This window comes from Pagrus major, chromosome 21, assembly GCF_040436345.1.
Source record: "Pagrus major chromosome 21, Pma_NU_1.0".
In the NCBI taxonomy this organism is placed as follows: domain Eukaryota; kingdom Metazoa; phylum Chordata; class Actinopteri; order Spariformes; family Sparidae; genus Pagrus; species Pagrus major.
In genome coordinates, this window is record NC_133235.1 from 3,459,990 (window position 1) to 3,478,308 (window position 18,319).

Consider the following 18,319-nt stretch of genomic DNA (forward strand, 5'->3'; position numbering starts at 1 on the left):
CTGTTTGACCAAGAAAGAAACAATCAATTATTACAGGTTGAATATAGAAATAGATACATATGAATGCACTAGGGTGCTAAGGGTGACTGTAGTGGAACCCTGGGGTGCTGTATATTACTGTAATTTCTCAGCTGCTGACTCTATATGTACTTTTTATACTTCATAAATACAGTCATATTTATTTGAATGGGAGACACTAGCTGAGAGATTAAAGGCTTTAACAAAGATCTTTGCACACGCACACATACAATAAACAAATCCGGAGCCTGTGGGAAGCAGCAGAGGATATCCAGCAAACAAATACTGATGATTAACATTGATGGACCGATGAAAAGGCAGAGGAATTAAAGGATGAAAGGATGACAGGGACATGAGGAGACCAATGGCAGCAAGCCACCATACTGAAGAATGTCAAGATGATGTGTGTCTGCATGTGTGGCATCTGCATAGTGTTGTTGTACCTACTTGTGTTTTTTTGTGTTATATTTAAACTGGTGGTTGCGTGTGTGTGTGTGATGCATTATATGTGTGTGTGTGTGTATACTGTATGTTTGTGTGTGTGTAAAACCAGATTTACAATACTCCATGTGTGAAAGCTCCTGTAAGCGACCATGACAGATTAGCTTGTCAGCCACCACAAAAAAAGAAAACGAGTGGTCTCCAGGAGCACAGTTATCAGATTCACAGCTGCAAGAGTGTTTGTGTGTGTATGTGTGCATGTTTAAGCTTACGTGCTTGAATCACATTAGTCGCATCCCATACAGAATGTGATATTAAGTGGTATTACAACACAGTACAATTACACTAGGTACTGCATTCAAATTCAGAGTTTTGACTGCTAAAATATTCATTATTACTATTATTTTAAAATGATCTTTCTCAATATTTTCATTGGCTCATATACATAGGCAGGCATGAAAAGACAGTTCCCCATTTAAAAACAGGAATATCTCTGGAAGAATATAGGCCAACATGTCTCCAACAGGAGACATGTTGGCCTATATTCTTCCAGCTCAGTACAAGGGTCAATGTAGTAGTAATGGCTGATTCCATGCAAATGTTGTATTTCTATTCATAAGAAGGGATTAGTCGCTCACTTTAGCCTCTCCCACATGGCATGTCCCATAAGTGATTCATCAAGCACAACACTGCACAATAACTACTACACCACCTGCTCCGAACACAAATTACAAGTAGAAATGAACAATTAACTGAATAAATAGAATGTGACACACTTAAATAATTATTAAAATTAGAGGCTTTCTTTTCGGTCCAGAGTCTTAATTTTCAAAAGGTGGTGGTGGATGTGTGAAGTGCTGCTTTACTCCTCAAATGACTATTTCCCCATAAAAACGTCAGTCATAATCTCCTCACCCCCATGCTGATTTAAAGTCGGATAAAGTTTTGTAGTCCTCAAAACATTTCTGGAGCTTCACAGCAAAACAGCGTTGCAGCATGTTCCTTAACAACTGAAATAGCTGGGGACTGGTTCTTTGTCCTAAAACTACTGTAAAAAATGAATGTTATTGTCTTCTGAGGGACACTTTCTTTAAGCTTCTGTATCATGCTGTCTAGCAGGCTTGTGTACAAACTGGCAGATGTTAATACATTCTTTTTGCAGTTCAGCAAAAGCCAACAAAGTGGTGATTGCTTCACACCATCCCCATGAGTTATAATTCTCCCGTTAAACCTTCATGAATGTCATATTATAAAAGTTTCTCAGCTTAATAGTTTTGAATCAGGGCCGCCAGTGTTTGGAGAAAGTGCCTCATGTAGAATAAAATGTACTAAAGTGAGGAAGCTCCAGCTGTTATTTCAATGTGTCAGATCATAACCAATCAATACTTTATAGGTTCTATATAGATTAAATGATTATCTTAAATGCATTTTACCAGTGACATAAAACATGGAATAAATAGGTGTATTTCATACTAGATTCAGCAGATAAATCCTATTGGACACCAACCTGGGGCTCTGATTCGGTGCACAGTCAATCCTGATGCTGCTCAATCCTGATTAAGTTTGGTTGCTTAACTGTCGAAAGGACAAATTGAACCTCTTCCTGCACATGGTGACTTCGTCACTCCTCCTGCCTCTCTATCTAAGCCAGACAGTACAATATTTCTACTACTGAACAGCATGAAGTGATTAAGCTGTAGTACCTGACCAGCCTTGGTCCTCTCACAGACGAAGGTTTCATATATGGTCGCGAAGGTGGGAGCGTTGTCATTGATGTCCAGCAGGCGGATGTAGACTGGAACATGGCTGCTCTGACGGGGATTATCTAAAAGGCAAACACACAAAAGACTGAACACCCTGCTCCACTTGTACACTCTTCCACATATTCATACTGTGAGCTATCTGGTATAGCCTAAACCATTATACTGATTCCAATGCCTTGCTTAAGGGCACCTTGTAAGTATCTGATGAGGCAGAAAGTATGAGTGTTAGACATCCACTTTCCTGAATGAGCTGTGTCTTTAACCTCTGAGCTCACACAAACACACAAAAGAGGAAATATAACGCTATTAAAGAAAAACACTAAGTTCAAGATGAAATAATAAAAAATGTGATATATTGTATTTTGAGTGGAGGCCTGGCAATTCTCAATTCAAGCCAGGCAACCAGTCAGACTCCCATTTCACACTTGTGATGTTGTCAGTTTGTTTATGAGAAGCTGAGGTTATCTCATATTAAAGAAACCTGAAACTCAATAGATTTTGTTTTCAGGCTTCAGTGTTTTCTGAGTGATTACATGAAAATCATCAGACTCACATCATGACTAAACACTACCCAGCTTCTTCTGTCTCAACAGATCCATAGATATAAAATGGTGCTGATGGGCCACTCTGTTTCATGTTCATAGCCACAAACAGTTTTACTTTGACATATTTCTGTTTCTTTTTTCTTTACATGACTGGAGAGAGAAAATGATGAGCAAGAACCTGAAATTAACTCTGTACATTCAGTCTCTTATCAGGATGGACAGAAGCTGCATAATGAGCAGAATGATTCCATATGAAATCAAAGTGTCTCAGAGGTATCTCTGGCTTGATTTCTTCCTCTTCTCTTTTTAATCAGAGAGCTGCAGTGAAGAGTAGAGAAACATCTAAATATCACAATATAAAACATGCGTTTTCTGTTCAAAGTTCAAACATTTGAAAAGAGGCTTTTTTCTGGTATCCCTGCTTTATCCAATCAGGACAGATAATTCCATAAAGAGGCGGTCCTGTCTGCTCGTAAACTTGCAAAGAGAAGGATCCTCCTGTTTGCTGCTATGTCTGGCAATTACCACTCCCCAGTCATGTGCTGACATAGAGAGGAGGGAGAGGATTGCTAACTGCAAAACAGACAGGAAGTTAGCTAAAACAACAACAATGCTCACAGCAGCTTTAACAGAATGTATATTTAAAAGATTCAGTGTTGTAAATAAGTGTTTGAAGTCACATTGCATCGGCCACTCACATGCAGTGAGAATCAGTAGACCCATTCACACTGCCCCTTCAGTGCAGGAATCATGCGCTGATTCTTCTTGCCCTCCGTTTCAGATGTGGAGAGGGGGGACAGTTTCGCTGCGGCTCTGATGCGCTCCAGAGATAGTATTAGAGCCGCAGCAGAGGCAAGCTGGCGTCTGTGTGATGGAAAAGCTGGAGGCGCGGATCAGGGGTGTCTGATCGTGTTCACAGTCTGACAGCTAAACAGATCCTTCACTCATCAAATAAAAGGGAAATGTCCCACATTTCAACACACAAAGCAATGTTACAGGACCAAAAAACAGTAATGTGATAACTGGTAGTGTCTTCGGCAACTTATATGAGGAAAAAAACACAACGTCCATACGTGGAAAAGTGTCCACTATTGTGTTGTTGTAGTTGCTCTCTCTGGAAACTTCACGGTCAGCCCTCCTAACCAAGACATCAGTGAACTTTCCCCCGAAAAACAGCATCCCTTGCCATGAGTGAGAGATCCAGACAGGGTCTGTGGTTTACTGATGGCGATTATGTAATTATGTAATTTAGAGTGAAAAGCGAAACTTAGACTCTTTCCTCGACACCAGGGGAAACACGCTGAAAAAAACACACGGATGTCAACCTCATGATGGGTACTCTTGGTTCCGCAGGGCAGCGTGCTGTATGAATTGACACACTGGTGCAGCTTTACGCCAGCGCTGCTTGGTTCAGTGTGAACAAACAAAGGGGGAGAAATGGCGAGCCTTCGCTGCACTGATATGATGACAGGATTTAAACTTTATACCCCGTTTGACCACAATGTGCTCAGCAATGGCAGAGTGGCACTGTCTGTATTTCGGCTGGTTCCCTCCAAAGGAAGCAGATATATGTAGTCTTATGCTATGTTAATACATGTAACATTAAGTTACTGTTTATACTTTATATATAGTATATATATAGTTTATATGTTGTAGTAGTGTGCATGCGCCACCGTGCATGTAGCCTGTTGCGGTCGCTCCTGTTTGTTTTCATAATTTACTACTTTTTTAGCTTCTTATTTAATATATTGTTTTATTTTTTTTATTAGCTCTTACTTAAGCTGTGCCCTCTCCAAACATGCTGGTGGAGAGAGTTTTGGCCTTTCTTTTTGCTGTGAAAGTACTTCTTTCACTCAGCCGAGCCATTGTTGCACAGCAAATACACGGTTATATGAGGGATCAGCTGTTTACTATGAAGCCGGCCGGCATGGTGTCCAGATCAACAGACATCCCCGAAGAGATATGGAGAAGGACACACAGAGGCTGCAGGGGAGGAAATAAAGCAGCGGAATCCAAGAGCAAGGTCGAGACAATGGAGGCTTACGGAGAAGAGAAGATTTAAGCCGAGTGTCCCCTCTCTCATCATGGGTTAGGGTTAGGGTGAGACGACTTCCGGGTTGCTGCTCGTGCGGTCGACCGGTTAGCTCGTGGAGCGGTTGTCTTGCACTATTTCGTTTTCCCTCAGGACGCTGGCTCCGCTGCCTGGGCTGCAGGACACAGAGGAGGAGAACAACCTTTGTTCCCAGAGCTGTTCAACTCCTCAACTACCAACCATCCCTGCCCCGCTGCCTCCCTGCTCTGGACCCTGGACCCCCCCTTTTCATCCTGCTAACAGACTGTAACATAATACAGACAATAATCTACCTGTTGTCGGACTTACAATGCTGCTTTCTCCACACTCTTGACAGCACATCCCCACTTTATCTATTTATTCTATTGCCTATGCCTATATCTCTTTTTATTCTATTTATACCTTTATATTTCTCTATTTTAATCTTATTTTTTTAATTTTATTTTTTATTTTTTATTTCAGCTAGCTGCATGTTTTGTGTTCTGTTGTATATCTGTTAAGTGTTGTGTTGTGTTGTGTTGTGTATATGTGCTCCATGTGCCTTGCCTTGAATTGCCACCCGGGCACGAATAAAGTTTTTTGAATTGAATTGAATGTGGGTAACGTGAGATCACTAGCTATGAAAATGGAGGAGCTAACGGCGCTAGCCAAAAGTCAGAGGGAGTACCGGGAGTGTAGTTTAATGTGCTTTACGGTGACATGGCTGCACCAGGACATTCCTGACAACGTTTCCATTGAGGGCTATGAGACTGTTAGGGCCGACAGGGACTGCACCAGGAGCGGTAAGCGCAAAGGAGGGGGGCTTGCCGTTCTAGTTAACATCAGGTGGTGCAGTCCTGCTCATATTACCGTCAAAGAGCGAATCTGTTGCCCGGACATTGAACTGTTTGCCGTTGGACTCCGACCATATTATCTGCCTCGAGAGTTTTCACATGTTGTTATGGTGACTGTTTACATTCCTCCCTCTGCCAACCTGACGTCGGCGTGTGACATCATCCACTCCGCCATAGCCCGGTTACAGACTCAACACCCGAGTGCATTCATTGCTATCTCGGGCGACTTCAACCACGTCACCATGGCTACAGCGCTGCCCAACTTCACACAGTATGTGAACTGTCCTACAAGAGAGGAGAGGATCCTGGACTTGCTGTATGCTAATGTGAAGGATGCATACAACTCCTCTCCCCTCCCCCCACTGGGTAGATCAGACCACAACCTGGTGCACCTCAACCCCTGTTATGTGCCTCTTGTGAAGAGCCACCCTGCGACCACAAGGACAGTGAGAAGATGGTCGGAGGAAGCTTATAAGACATTTCAGGGATGTTTTGAGATCACGGACTGGCAGTCACTTTGTGAGCCACATGGAGAGGACATTGATGGGCTCACAGAGTGTATCGCAGACTATATCAGCTTTTGTGTAGACTCCAGTGTTCCAGCTGAGACCGTGCATTGGCACCCAAACAAGCCGTGGGTAACAAAGGACATCAAAGAAATCCTCAATGAAAAGAAGAGGGCTTTCAGAGCTGGCAACAAGGAGGAGGTAAGAACAATACAGGGACACCTAAAGGTGAAGATCAGGGAGGGTAAAGAAAACTACAGGAGGAAGCTGGAGTGGAAACTTCAGCAGAACAACACGAGAGAGGTCTGGAGAGTAATGAGGACCATCACTGGATTCAGGTCAGCTGGCAATAGAGGAGTTGACAGCAGTGTGGTCCGGGCCAACAAACTCAATCTGTTTTTTAGCAGATTTGATACTGAGGCCCCTACACCCCCTGATAACACCACCATTAATCCCGCTGCTGTCTACCAACTACCACCTTCTCCACCCCCCCTCCTCCTTACAGCCTTTCATCCTCCTGTGAGATCCCTCCCCACTCCTCCTCCCCTAGTCTCCAAACTCACTACTACTGCTGACCATGTTAGGAGACAGCTGGTGAGTCCTCATGGTGTCAGCCCCAAGGTGCTCAAAGCCTGTGCCCCCCAGCTATGTGGAGTACTTCACCATGTCTTCAGCATGAGCCTGAGTCTACAGAGGGTCCCTGTGATGTGGAAGATGTCCTGCCTTGTCCCTGTGCTGAAGACGACGATTCCCTGTGGCTTCAAAGACTACAGACCTGTGGCACTGACCCTGGAGAGACTCGTCTCTCTCCGGCCCTTGGTCAAACCACTCTTGGACTCCCTACATTTCGCCTATCAGCCCAAACTTGAAGTTGAGGATGCCATCATATACCTGCTCAACTGTGTCTACGCCCACCTGGACAAACCAGCGGGCACTGTGTTTTTTGACTTCTCCAGTGCATTCAACACCATCCGTCCAGCTCTACTGGGTGAGAAACTGACAGCGATGCAGGAGGATTCCCCCCTTGTGACCTGGATTATTGACTATTTGACCGGCAGACCACAGTATGTGCGCTTACAAGACTGTGTATCAGATAGAGTGGTCAGCAACACCGGGGCCCCACAGGGGACTGTCCTCTCTCCCTTCCTCTTCACCCTCTACACCATGGACTTCAACTACTGCACAGAGACCTGTCATCCCCACTCAGCAATAGTTGGATGTATCAGTGAAGGTGCTGAGGATGAGTACAGGACTGTTGTGGACAACTTTGTCACATGGTGTGAACGGAACCATCTACAGCTCAATGTGACAAAAACCAAGGAACTGGTTGTGGAACACTAACGCCCTCTACAGGAAGGGACAGAGTCGTCTCTATTTTCTGAGACGACTGAGGTCATTCAAAATCTGCTGGACAATGCTCAGGATGTTTTATGAGTGTAGTGGCCAGTGCTATACTCTATGCTGTTGTGTGCTGGGGCAGCAGGCTTAGGGTAGCGGACGCAAAAAGACTGAACAGACTGATCCGCCAGTGGCCAATGACGTTGTGGGAGTGGAGCTGGACTCTCTGACGGTGGTGTCAGAGAGGAGTATGCTGTCCAAGTTACATGTCATCTTGGACAATGGCTCCCATCCACTCCATGACGTGGTGGTCAGCCACAGGAGTACATTCGACACTAGACTAATCCCACCAAGATGCACCACAGAGCGCCACAGGAAATCATTCCTGCCTGTGGCTATCAAACTGTTCAATTCCTCGCTTGTGTCAGACACAAAGTTTTCAACTTTGGCATTATTGCTCTGTATATATGTATATTTATTCCAGTGGAGTGTACATTTCTTGTATTTTTGTTTTGTTTTTGTTGTTCTTGTTTATATATTATTATTATTATTATTATTATTATTATTATTATTATTATTATTATTATTATTATTTCTGCATATTCTGAACTTTAAATAGGAGCAGCTGTAACATGAACAATTTCCCCTCGGGGATAATAAAGTATTTCTGATTCTGATTCTGATACTTGCATAAGCCTATAATTAAAACATACAGTCTGAGGTATATGTTTACGCCCAGCTCGAGACACTGTTAATTAGCTGTGGCAGAGTGCGGTACCCCCAGATTAACCTGTGATATAACTTTATTCTGTGGTGCAGGTATACGGCATATAACTAAATTTTTTTCAGCCGGCACTGTGTATACCCACTTCTAAATCCCCTCTGATGCGCATCTTCGTTACATTGTTTGATGGAACTATAGGTACCTGCATACTTGTGGATGCAACCGTCACTAATGCTAATGTAGCTCCTCAGGGATTTAAGCTGTTATTTTTCTAATTCTGATAATCTAACCCGTGACAACACATTATTGTTGTTGCTAATATCTGCTAACAGCAGTTGCCATTTGTTGCCATAGCAACGGTAAACATCATGTAACATGGGCTGATGGAATGTGAATACTGTAGAGTGCAGAATCAGGCTTTTAAGGACATCAATATTCATGTTATCCATCAATATAAATTTTTCCTTCTTCCTGAGCAGCTGACACAGTTGTGCAGTGTGCATTTGTAGTGTTACAAAGGCTCTTTCTCTCAGTGTGACAATGCACCTTGTGGGGGCTGGAAGACCTGTTGGACGATGGCCCATTAAGTGAACAGAAAGGTCCACTGTAATGCTAAATAGGTGTTGACGAGAAACTCCTTCAGGTTTCCCAGTAGCTCCAACTTTCCCCTGGATCTGTCCCAGTTTGTTGTGACACACCAAGCCCCAGTCCTTGCACAACACATTCATGCATATACAAACGTCTGAGACAGAGTGATAATCTTTCATGTAAATGTATCTCTCGTGTACACAATTGCATGTGATACCCATGTTTATTTAAAACTGAACTCTAAATGCCATTGCTACAGCATGTTCCCATTTAATATTTTTCTCGTTTCATCTGGTATAAAATAAAAACATCTCTGTGTTTTTTTGTTTTTTTTTGCAAAAACAACACATTCATCGCATACAGTAGGCTGTATGGTCCGTGCGTGGTACGGTAGAATATTTAATTTGCAATTGTTGTTGTTTGCTTGTTCTTCAATAGCCAATGTTGTCGAAACGCATTTAACACTTTACATATGTCATCGTTGCATTAAACAATTAAACACAATTTGTTTCAATGGACCAGAATGTCCAACTTGTCCCATTATCCGTCTTGTACAATAAAAATGTAACACACGAAGTCAAGAGCCGCAAACGGAGACAGGTCGACTTTAAAGTAAAAGTGGTTAATCTAAACAAAAAAATTAATAGCCAAAACAATGTGTGTAGTTCATACCCGTTAAACACTGATATTTCCTTCATTAGATAATTACGCCACTGAGCTATCCGATGTGAAAAAGTTTATTTATTCTCTATCTTAATCAGGCTAAATAAATGAATGATGAATAAAAGAAAATTTGCTGATTTGTTAATTTATTTAGTTTAGATTGACCACTGCAGCCAGCACTCTTCAAAAACGCGAAACTTTTATTTTGAAGGCGAGCTCTCTCTGTTTGCAGCCCTCAACCTCTTGTGTTCACTTTTCATTTTACAAGTCGAATGATAGGATAAGTTAACAGCCTGGTTCACTGAATCACATTGTACGCCTTTGTTTAATGCGACAATGACAAATGCAAAGCGTTAACAGCGTTTAGACAACATCAGCTATTGAAGAACGAGCTCACGTCTAAATACAATTGAATTTGCACAAGTAGGACAATGAAATTAGGAAATACCCCCTAAATTGGCATTTTCCACTATACAACATGAACAAGTGCAAATTAATTATACTTCATGCATGACTGTGCACATTTATCTTTAAAAAAGAGCCTGAGTCAGAGCATGGAAAACTGTCAATAAGTTAGCACAAAGTTGTATACAGTGTTGTCCATTGATTCATTAATTACCAGACTTAACCTACATTTCCTGAATGCTAGGACCACCAGCATTCTAGCACCCGCTGCAACATGCAGCATGTAATTTTATGGTTTGTGTTCATAAACACACACTTTAAACAATGCAGTTGTTTGATGGAAGATAAACAAAATACACTACCAGTCAAAAGTTTGGACACACCTTCTCATTCAGTGATTTTTCTTCAGATGGTTCATTAGAGTTACCAGACTCAGAAACCACAAATTAACAGCACCTTAGATTAGCGCCCACATAAATGCTTCACAGAGTTCAAGTAGCAGACACATCCCAACATCAACTGTTCAGGGGAGACTGCGTGAATCAGGCCTTCATGGTTGAATTGCTGCAAAGAAGCCACTACTGAGGAAGAACAAGAAGAAGAGAAGTGCTTGGGCCAAGAAACACAAGGAATGGACATTAGACCAGTGGAAATCTGTACTAATCTCACTAAATTTGGGGATTTTTGTTTCCACCCACCATGTCTTTGTGAGGCGCAGAAAAGGTGAGCGGATGGTTTCTACATGCGTGGTTTCCACCGTGAAGCACAGAGGAGGAGGTGTGATGGTGTGGGGGTGCTTTGATGGTGACACTGGTGATTTATTTAAAATTCAAGGCACACTTAACCAGCATGGTTACCACAGCCTTCTGCAGCCACATTCCATTCCATCTGGTTTGCGCTTAGTGGGACCATCATTTATTTTTCATCATGGACAATGACCCCAAACACACCTCCAGGCTTTGTAATGGCTATCTGACCAAGAAGGAGAGTGATGGAGTGCTGCGTCAGATGACTTGGCCTCCACAATCACCCAACCTAAACCCAAGTGAGATGGTTTGGGATGAGTTGGACCGCAGAGTGAAGGCAAAGCAGCCAACAAGTGCTCAGCAGCTCTGGGAACTCCTTCAAGACTGTTGGAGAACCATTCCAGGTGACTACCTCATGAATCTGATTGAGAGAATACCAAGAGTGTGCAAAGCTGTCATCAAAGTGTTCTTTGGCAAATTGTAACCTCTTCAGCACATTTTGTTTTTTCAACAATGGGACTTTGCAGGGGCTTCTTGCTGATAACTTGGTTTCACATAGGCGTCTTCTAATACAGTACTCACAGGTAACTTTAGACCTTTGATCACCCTGGAGCTGATCATTGGCTGAGTCTTTGCCATTTTGGCTTTTCTTCGATCCATTCAAATGGTAGTTTTCCCTTTTCTTCCACATCTTTCTGGTTTTGGTTGCCATTTTAAAGCATTTGAGATCATTTTAGCTAAGCAGCCAATCATTTTCTGCACTTCTTTATATGTTTTCCCCTCTAATCAACTTTTTAATCAAAGTACGCTGTTCTTCTGAACAATGTCTGGAATGACCCATTTTACTCAGATTTTCAGAGAGAAATGCACTATAACCAGCATGTACAACATTTGCTGCCTTCGTCTTTAAATAAGGGCCACCTGTTTGACACCTGTTTTTTTTCACAGAATGAATGACGTCCCTTTCAATTAATGATTCAATTACACAGAATCAGCAGCATGCATGTCATGACTTGTTGGGTCTGTTAGTTTTCTATTTCTCTACTACACCTACTAGTAAATTATTTGCCATGTAGAAATATAATTTCTACCAAAAACAGTGATTGATCTGGTTAGTGATGTTGGACTGCTATTATTTTGATCACAACTGTATATCACAGAGCATAGAGCAGGATCAGCAGCCTTTTCGATGTCCTGTGCCAATTTACAATGTTAAGGCCTACATTTTTTTAAATTTGTGCACTGATTTTAAGCCTTGTTTATTGTCTGTTGCTGTTTGCATTTGACACAAGATGAAAATAGCCATCCTGTAAGTGTTTTACAATAACTGTTCTACCTGGAGATGACAGGCGATCTCTCACAGAGACCCGTGTATGTGCTGGGCTGGACAGCAGCGGGCAGCTCTGGTGGTCGCACTGTTAAGCTTTATTAGGCTACATTATAATTGTTCATTTGTCATTAGTGGGATAATTTTAGATGTCGCTGACTGTTTATAGCCTATACTATTTACAACACCAAGATCTAGTTTGTAGGCTAACAAAATATATGTTTGTCAAGTGGCAGCTTGGCATAGAGCCGATGCATGATTACACATTATATGTAATAATCTAACCCTAACTCTAGATAGTCCTGAGTAACAAACTAACATCCAACCAGGATTTTGATTCTGACACACAGTAAACAGCTAATTAATGTACTTAAACACACGCTTTGATACGGACTGAGTCAATGAGGAAATAAAACAGCATGTCTGGTTTCAGAGAGAGGAGAGAGAAACTCAGGGCCCAGATATGTTCACTATAGTCTGGACTGCTCACATGTGCCACCTGATGGTTGTTGGTGCGCACTGCAGCTAATGCAAAATCAGCTGAATAAAATCAAAGTCCCCCCTCTTTTCTGCCGCATCGTGGCACCTTTAACGCAGGGGTAATGGCATCCTCTGAAAGGAGAAATATATGTATTTGACACCATGGGGAAAAGGCTATCACCAACCTCTCAAATTCTTTTTAGAGGTTAGTGTGTTTTGTCCCTCAGGTGCAAAATTTGTTGTGTCAGCACCTTTCGTGAGCTGGTCTGCAGTATCACTTGGATATGGATATGCTTGTATTATTTGCCTTTCCTAGTAGATTTGCCTCGGATGCAAATTATTTCCAAACAGCACTCTTGCTGTTTTCTTTGTAAACTGAAACCTGTCACAGAGACTCTGAACTCCCCATATTTAATGAGCCCCTCCACATCAAGACATCACATCATACTTACGGAACTCAGTGGCGATGATGGAAATATTATGCCAGGCAGTCTCCTCTCTGTCCAGGCTTTTGAGCAGAAACACGGATCCATTCCCTGGATGTACGTTGAAAAGGCGGTCCATGTCAGTGCGGCGGTCGATCGAGTACCTGTAATGAACCATAAGATGTGAAAGGGCTAAATTAAGCCAGTGGGTGGGATGAACTACAGTAACCCACCAGTGAGTCACCATAATAGGGAGAATAATCTGTGATGGAGGAGAGCTCATGGTGATAGAGTCTAAATTGATGTGGTGCACTGTGGCGTTATTGTAGACATCTTTTGGTCACTTTACATTATTGTAGGACTCAACTGCTGTGTGCAGCTGTTCTGTTGCTTGCAGGATTTTGTATAATAGTGGCACTAGCCAGATAAAACAAAGCCTCTATCCAAATCAAATTACAAATTAAATGTAATGTAATAGTTACAGATATGTCTATGAAGTACACTGAAAAAATAAATAACAAGCAGCTTGCAACTGTTTTGGTTGCACCCCAAAAATCTGTGCGACTGTGCGAGAACATTTTCATTGGTTGCACCTGTGTGCCTGAAAATTAACAGCTCAGATTTATATTATAAAATATATTATAACAACCACCGAGTGGGAGTGCAGACAGATGCCTTTGAACAAATACGACAGTACACAGTTTTGCCTCAGGAATTTTATGAAACCGTGTCAACACAGACCATCTGCATTGTACCCGTTCATGTCAGCTCAGCTGTCACTCTGTCTGTTCGAGAATCCAGTATGCAGTGTAGCCCAAACACTTAGCTGGACCTTTAGGTGTGTTCCACTGACAAAATGTGAATTTCATATGAATTGGGTGGTTCAAACTGAGTTCAACTTCAGCAAAAAAGGGGAGAGGAAGAGGGAGAGAACTGTCAGGAAAAAGCTGAAGTCAGGGGTCTCTTCCTCAAACTGGGCTTCCTGGTCAAAAGTCACCATCCCACCAAGCAGTGTGGTTTAGTCCAGTTCAGTAAGTTACACATTACACATTTGTTACCCTTTTGTTGAGGTACCTAACACACCGATACAATACTAAAAGGTGGAGTTGGAGGTGCAAACCACTGAATGGTCAGTCAAATGGTCATTCTGATGTAGGATTTCACTGACTCAGACTTTTTCAGCAGTCTTCTGTCTTGCTTCCTGTAGCCTTTTCTCAAGCAAAGCTTGTTTCCTTGTTTTAATAAACAACATACTGAGAAGAAAGTAAACAAAACTGTGTGTCCTGTGCATGGGGAGTGTGCGGTTGAGCTGAGTTGAGAAAGTGACAGAATGTGAGCAGAGCAGGGGAAAAAAGGGTTATCAGTTTGTATATGTTGTTAATCTGTCAGTCTCAGTAATGTACAGTATGGTCACAATGTATCAGTTAATAAATGCAGTAGCTTCTCAAGAGTTAAGATCAGTCTCTCCAGTTTCCCAACTACTGGGAAAAGTGAAAGGAGTTACCCCCGAAACCTGAGTGGTACCAAACTCAAAACAGATTACTGTTTAGGTACTGTTACCAAGGGTTATGTACAAGTTCAAAGGGTACTATACCGATAGCACTTTGGTGGAAACAAGGATTAACTGATACCTGAAAGTTGGCCTCAGAATGTATGCTCTTTTAAACTCTGAAGTGCATTCTGAAAGCAAAAAGTGAGTCCAAATTTTGAGCTATAAGGTTGGACAGTAAACTGTGGACAGTAGTTAAATCACATAATTGTGTTGCATTGAAAGCTGTTGCATTCTGCCACCTCCTTCTATTCAATCTTACTGAAGTCTGTTCAAAACATCACAGCTACTTGAAAATCTCTTCCTACCGTCTGTGGACTGCTCACAGAGCAGTCTCTATTTTTGAACTACTTGCTGAATGCAGCTATTCACAGCTTCACAGCCCTCCATAGATAATAGAACTGAGATGCCTTTGCCTCTGTCTTTTCCGTGTGCCTCCCAAAGTGGGGGCACACTGCTTTGTGAACAAGAACCTCATATTGTACTGTATATGAACATCTTCAGTGTCTTGATCCAAGCTGGTATCACGATCAGCTCTAAAATACAGCATCAAACTGCTATCAGCTGTTTATTATGTACCACTCAGACTTAATTATTGTTTCCATAGAGAGATATATGAATCTAAAAGGAAACACTGCCTCAGTACATCCAGGCTCTATCATAATTACAAAGCACTCAACAGTAAAATAACAGTTCACTGACACAATTTGAATAGATACTGTCACATACACAAAGGCAGAAACACAGGAATAATTTAAATTGCATCTGAGTGTGTATGTGTGTGTGTTTGTGCCCCCCTGGAACACATCAATTTTAAGAGCTCTTCATGGTTCCATGCTTGTTTCAATTGGAATATGTTCCCCATCAGTAAGCCTGCTTTAAATGCAGAGAAATAAGGGCTCTGCTCCAATGTCCAGCTGGGCTCTGTCCTGCTTGCCACAGTTCATCTCCTCTTAGTTTAACACGCTCATACTGCTATCATCCCTCCATCCATCCACGCATCATGATTATTTCTCTTTAGCCTATCTGACCCTGTGTGTTTATTTCACTGTTTTTCTATCATTGAAACCCTTTGTTGTATCCGAGAAGTTCAGGAAAGTTTCAACTTTTCTGAACAGTCTTGCACCTCCTGATCCTTACCTGTTGCAACAGAGCAAATTACACAGTGCTTTTGGCATTTTATTTTTATAAACATCTGGAAATTCCCAGGATGCTTCAATGCCATTTCAGTAATGGACAGTTATTAACAGGAGGGCCAACAGCTTTGAACTGCAGATACGATATGACTACTTTAGAGTCTAAAATCAAAGTAATTGAAAAATAATATCAAAGTGTAAGTGGTTTTGTCACTGTCTGTGTTTGAATTAGGCTGAGCCCTGACAGAGGAAGGCCAGACAAAGCATTCAGCAAAATGCTAATGGTATTAGAGGAGTGGTACCAAGCAAACCAACCACACTGCTGGACTTTAGTTACATTCCAGGCTTCATACACCATCAAAGAGGGGGAATGCAACATTGAAATACATCAAACAGTGGGACTCTCATGCACAAATCAACAATAATAATGTAACATTAGCTAGCTAACTAGTTAGCTACCAAGACATCAGCAAACTTGAAGCAATTGTTTTATGCTTGTTATAAAGAAAAGGACCATAACACATCGAACAGAAAGTTCTAATAACCCTTGTTCTGAAGTGTGTCTCTAAAAAAAAGGGCCATGTAGCATTAACACTTCACCACACCACTCTATCCCAACAAGAATTAGGACACCCTACCTCTCGGCGTGTACACGCCAAAAGGAGGGGCAGGGCTAAGTGTACGGGCAAGGGGTGTATTGAGATTGGGCCTTGCTGATAGGTTTTAAAAGGTATTTAATGTGCTACAGATGACTAGCTTATCTATCTATCCTGCAAACTGGTGTTGGCAGGGCACTTTCCGTTGAATGTTTGTTTGGTAGTGTGCTCAACATGCCTAAGTGCAGGACAAGAGACATTAATTGGAATGCTAATGCAATTTGTTTTTGTTCAAATCTGTTGTGTTGGGTTTCAAGCTGCTGCTGTTAGTCAGTGTGACCATCTGGTTATGACAGAGTAGTGACGTGACTGCTTTATGCAAACAGATTTGATTGGCTATAGGCTAAACGTTCTCAATCTAGAAAAAATGCTAGTTATTGACAGTTTGATTTTTAAACAGCAAATAAGGAGTTTACTTAAAATTGCATGACTCATCAGGATCGCAATGGGGGGCTGCAGCAATAAATGCTGTCCTATGCCCACCATACACCATGTATCACCATGGATCTTATGTGTGCAGATTAATCTGATTTCAGTAGGACAATGTAGGAATGTCGACACTTCAGGTTTGTCCCGATTCAGATTAGGTAAAAAAAAGAAGTCACTGCCACAGCTGTGACCTATCTAGCCCTGAATTTGTTATTTTTAAAAATGGAAAATAATTGTAAACATGTAAAGTCCCATTTGGCTACTTGGCAGTTTCTTATTTAACTTTATTTATCTATAATTAAAAAAAGAATGACAGTGATTTGACAGTAATCTAGATTTAAAAAATAGGCTGTGTAAAAAAAAGTGCAAAATATAGTTGACGGAAGCACTCCGCTGGATTTTACACAAATTGCTAAACTTTGCTCACTTGGGCATGGGAACGTCAGCAAATTTCTGATTATGTGATAAAAACACAGTAAATCTGAGATCTAGGGAATGTAGAAATTTGACCAGTGTCCATATGAATGAATCTTAATGAGGTTTTATCTTACTTGACAATGCTACGAGCTCCATCGGGGTCCATGGCGCTGACTGAGCCCACAGCCACGCCCACTGCAGCATCTTCCTTCACCTCCATCAGATAGCTGGCTTTATCAAACAGTGGCGGCTCGTCCACGTCCTCCACTGCAATCCGAACTGTGGCCATGTCTTTAGAGCCTGCAGACATGAAGCGAGGATCCACCTGGATGTTCTGGACCTGGATCTCTACTGTGTAGGACGGCTTCTTCTCAAAATCCAAAGGCTGCAGAGGCAAAGAGACAAAAACAGGAAACACAGGAGGGATTTTAGAGGACTATTCTTGTTGGTAATAGTATCTTGGTAAAGATATAGCATGAGCACTGCTTGGCAAAATTAAATTCTCATTGAGGCGAGCAAATTTAAGGCTTTATAAGGCTTAACAGCAACCCCACTTCAAGTGGATCCCACTTGAAATACCATATAGTTTGACTAATAAAGTCCAAAAATGATGTCACAAAAACTTTAAGGACGTCATTAGGATGTCAACAGTGAACATTAAAAAGATCTAATAAAAGACATTGCAAAAACTTGACATGGACGTGTCTGTGCTCAGTGGGTAACTGAGAAGGAGGAGCGCTGCTGCACGTCCATCTGTGTGCGCGGATCTCAGTCCATGGTTCATGCTGGACAGGTCATAAAAATTATCATCCTAATCAATAAAGGTTGGGATGAGAGGGGTGAAACACATACTTAATGAGGAATGTATTAATGACATTACCTGCATCAATCCTCGAGCAGCAGAAACGATATGGGTATCTCTACATTAACATGTACATTTGTGCATGAATACTAGTTGATGAACTTCATTGATTATTTAAAACTCCTAACTCATTGAAAGGTCACACACGCCGTCCAGATTCATACAGTAAAATAGTTTGGCGTGAAGCAGCTGTCCTGATATCCTTTCTAAACATATTTATTTTAGAAGCTAACATTTTTATACAGCTTTTAGTTTAGCTGATAAAATGTTCCAAGATTTTTGTTACAGTGACATTACTGCGTACATGGACATGTTTAAGTGTGTTTGCACTGTGTGAACCAGCCTGTGTAAGCGCATCTTACTATCTGAATAATGTGCTCTTTAAATAACAGGAAAC

At 41.7% G+C, this 18,319-nt stretch overlaps 1 protein-coding gene across 1 annotated transcript in view; it reads right to left on the reverse strand.

Moving 5' to 3' along the window:
- Positions 1-18,319, reverse strand: part of LOC141017307 (cadherin-6-like) — a 103,081-nt gene that overhangs the window by 23,648 nt on the left and 61,114 nt on the right. Inside the window, exons 6-8 of the mRNA XM_073491977.1 lie at positions 17,195-17,445; positions 12,901-13,037; positions 2,163-2,284 (exon numbers count right to left, since the gene is read on the reverse strand). Of these exons, the coding sequence (XP_073348078.1) occupies positions 2,163-2,284; positions 12,901-13,037; positions 17,195-17,445 (510 nt within the window). The remainder of the gene's footprint in view (positions 1-2,162; positions 2,285-12,900; positions 13,038-17,194; positions 17,446-18,319) is intronic.